Raw genomic sequence first — 3,957 nt, forward strand, 5'->3', positions numbered from 1 at the left:
CAGGTGACACGTAAAAGCACCCACTACACTCTCTGAGTGGTTGGCGTTAGGAAGGGCATCCAGCTGTAGAAACTCTGCCAAATTAGATTGGAGCCTGGTGTTGCCATCCGGTTTCACCAGTCCTCAGTCAAATCGTCCAACCCATGCTAGCATGGAAAGCGGATGTTAAACGACGATGATGATGATATATATATATATATATACGTGCACGTGTAAACTTAAATGTACAGTATTATATATCCATTACAGCTGTTCTTAACAATTGGTTTCACACTAAGGACTCAACAGAGTGTTAGGTAACAGCCCAATTATGTAACCTTGTTCTCTTCAGAGATGAAAGTAATGGAAGTTATGCAAAGATTCGCCGTAATGAATATATAATACTGTACACTTTGATTAATATACCCACTCTACCGACAAATATACGAGTGCATTTTTTTTCTAATTTATGGATTCTTAGATGGCTTTATATATATATATATATATATATATGAGTTTAGTTTGTGGTTCATTTTCAATTTTGTTTTAAATCTTTTAAAACTAATAACAACAGATAAAGACTGTATTCAATAACTTATTGTCAGTTATAAAGTGCTATAATAGCATGAAATAAAAATACAATAATGAAATATTGAAAAAGGGAAGAGAAGGTGATTATAAAAGCATCTCACCATAATTGTTCTTTGCTTTGTTCTATCGTGCGGGTCAGCAATGTTATTGCTCCTTCGATAACCTCACATTCCTTCAATAACTCTTTCTGAACATCATCATGAACCAATTCAATGCCCTCTCGATGTTCTCTACAGAATGGAAACAAGATTTTGAGAGCCAATTTATTTAGTTAAAAAATTAAATAAATAAGATATTTATTACTATAAGGGAAAGAACATTGTTGGTTTCTTAGATTTTAACATGGTCTTTTATCTTTTATATATAATGCAGAAAATGTAGGTTTGCCATTTTAGTTCATGAATGCATTATCCAATGTCAATGGGTCCATTATTTTAACACAGTTGGGTGTGATTTAATGAAATTTGGCTGCTATGTTGAGAATCCTGTTTAACTCCAAGTAAGCACTGATAACGAAGGATGTTCTAGCTACAATGATTCTGTCTTTTCTTTTGCAGATAAATTTCAAGAAACAAACAAGAACAACTTCTGTCTTTGTATTGTAATCCATAATCTGGACATAAAATTTAGTTCCATTTTTTGGAGGGTTTGAAATAAGTCATGTATCTTTCTATAGCAAGACATTTGTGCTGATCCCTCTCAACACCTGGTATAATTATCCTTCCCTTTCTACTACAACCCCACCCAGTCAAGGGTGTTTTTTTTCTTTGTTTTGTGAATTATTTGGTGACCTCAAAAGTGCTTATTGCATGATAAAAGCAATCAATACACTCTGTAAAGTAGTTGGCATTGGGAAGAGCATCCAGCTGTAGAAACCTTACCAAAACAGAAACTCATACTAGTTAACTCATAGCTGGGACCCTAACAAGTGCTACTACTCCGGGTCAAAATGGAGAAGTATTGGATCCTGTCAACCATCCAACTCATGCTAGGATGGAAGACACAAAATTAAATGATAATGATAATTATGATGATGATGATGATGATGATGATGAGTCACAGGGCTACATTATCCAATGTGCCTTTCCTCTTTTTCTTATGACAGTAGTGTAGGATTTGAGGGAAACTAGGTAGTTATTTTTAGCATGTTCAACAACCATGGCAGGGATTCTTGTTGGCTCATGTTTTTAAAGTTGTCAGTTGTTGTTGTTTTGACTCTTGAGCCATCACTGATTGAGCAAACCTAAGATCAAAGGCGTTCCGTCCATGACCATCTCATTTTTTGTATATGAAAGGAAAGCATTGCTTCACATATCTCTTCCATTTTAAATGATGGCATGAGGTATGAGGGAATTTAGATTCCATTTCTAGCAGATCAAGCAACCTTGCAGAGACTTCCTCAATGGCTTACTGCTGCTGCTGTTATTTAGTGCAAAGGGGACCTTAACTGAGTATGATCAAAGACGGTCCAGCTGTGACCATCCTGTTTTTTGTATGTCTCCTGTGTGTTTTTAGGGTGTCATGTAAGTTAAATTGGTTACTATGTCTAGCAAACTGAGTGACTGCATAGAGGCTCTTTTGTTGTTGTTGCTGTTGTTGTATTACTACTGGTGGCGATGGCAGCAGCAGCAGCAGTGGTGGTGGTGGTGGTGATGATGGTGGTGGTGGTGGTGATGATGGTGGTGGTGGTGATGATGGTGGTGGTGGTGATGGTGGCGGTGGTGATGATGGTGAATGTGTAGAGTTGATAGGAGTTAAACCAATTTGGTGATCATATTTTCCTTTGGAAGAGGAGAAGGGAGAGGATGGCAAGTGGTGTAATTAGCATCGAAGTATTATGACTGAAATAATGAAAGCTATTGAGAGAGAGAGGAAGAATGTCATAAACAATGCTAGGAACTTGGTCAATGTTTATGATGACAGAATCTTGTTTAAGCTTACGAGTGCTAAAGTACTGAATTCATCCTAACAAGTTACTGCGTCTTTCTAACTCACCAGTCACTAACTCAATAGCATTTTAAACTGGCTATATCTGGCCCAAGTATTCAACTGGTTTTAAACTGGCTAGAGTCAGTTTCTCACACCTACCCTGCAATTTGCTTCTAAAAATAAACAATTAGATGATCAAAACTTTGAAGCCTCAACTCAAAACTGTGACTAAATAAGAATTACACATGACTGAGTAATTTGAACACTAGAAAGTTACACCTGTCTAATTCATCAATACTAAATTTATCTTTAAGTTTCCTATTATAAATTCAGTTCAAGAAGGTTTGGTTTCTTTATTTATAGACATTGGTTTCAAATTCTGGCACAAGGCCAGCAAGTTAGGGGGAAGGGGGCTAGTTGATTACTTTGACCCCAGTATTCAACTGGTACTTATTTTGTTGATCCTGAAAGGATGAAAGGTATAGTCACCCTCAGCAGTATTTGAACTCAGGATGTAAAGACAGATGAAATAGCATTAAATATTTTGTCCGGCATGGTAACAATTCTACCAGCTTGCCACATTGTCTTTATTTACAGATATTGAGAACATCACTGTCAAGAACTTCTCGCATTGTCATCAGCATCATTCTTGTTACTGATGTCTTTGTTGTTGTTTAGTCCCAGGTGAGTTTTGAGCGAACAGACAGGTAATCAAAGCCTTGACTATTTTGTCTTTATTTCAACTTTATTTCAGGTGGTGTATCTCGGACTTCTGAGACCAAGTGTCCAAACTGAAGCAGCTACACTGAGGAAGAACCATTTAACAATAGACGCAGCTGTTAAAATCACTTTAAGCTTAAATATATATCATGAGGTATGACCTGGTAATTGACACAGTTCCACTGCAATTCTCTGGAGCTATCTTTATCTAATGCATCCCTTTATCACATTTGCTTGCAATTTCTAGAACGTTGAGCAACTACTTAGAGACTTTCCTCTTTTTTGAATGCAGAAGCATCATCACTGTTGTTGTTGTTATCATTGTTGCCACCACTGTTGTTGTTTCTCAGTAGCATCAGTTCTATAGATCTGCTAGATATCCCCGTGCTTTTCTATATTATCTCCTTTTTACATGCAAGTCTATTGTCGCCTACAAAGATAGAAGATCATGAGGCACTCAACTACGAGAAACACTAGCTAGTACATAAATATGGTGATGTAAATGATTTAAATAACATCTTGTGCATTTATCTCCATTTTCCATTATTTTTATGTTCTCCAAAATATGTCTCACTTCTCCTCGGAATTAACACCCATGCAAGCATGACTACTAATTTCTTAGGTGTTTATGTGACATTTGGCTACCTTGTAACTGTTCTCTGGATCTTTCCTTGTAAATTGAAGATATATATGTGTGTGTATATATATATATATATATATATATATATATATATATAT

The 3,957-nt window shown here is 36.2% G+C and overlaps 1 protein-coding gene and 1 long non-coding RNA gene across 2 annotated transcripts in view; one reads left to right on the forward strand and one right to left on the reverse strand.

The window, feature by feature from the left end:
* LOC128248086 (uncharacterized) overlaps positions 1–3,747 on the forward strand; it is a 13,270-nt gene extending 9,523 nt beyond the window's left edge. Inside the window, exon 3 of the long non-coding RNA XR_008264337.1 lies at positions 3,254–3,747. This is a non-coding gene — a long non-coding RNA (uncharacterized LOC128248086). The remainder of the gene's footprint in view (positions 1–3,253) is intronic.
* LOC106881076 (tektin-1) overlaps positions 1–3,957 on the reverse strand; it is an 18,428-nt gene that overhangs the window by 7,491 nt on the left and 6,980 nt on the right. Inside the window, exon 4 of the mRNA XM_014931292.2 lies at positions 672–800. Coding sequence (XP_014786778.1) covers positions 672–800 — 129 coding nt within the window. The remainder of the gene's footprint in view (positions 1–671; positions 801–3,957) is intronic.

The sequence above is a fragment of the Octopus bimaculoides genome, chromosome 6 (genome assembly GCF_001194135.2).
Source record: "Octopus bimaculoides isolate UCB-OBI-ISO-001 chromosome 6, ASM119413v2, whole genome shotgun sequence".
In the NCBI taxonomy this organism is placed as follows: domain Eukaryota; kingdom Metazoa; phylum Mollusca; class Cephalopoda; order Octopoda; family Octopodidae; genus Octopus; species Octopus bimaculoides.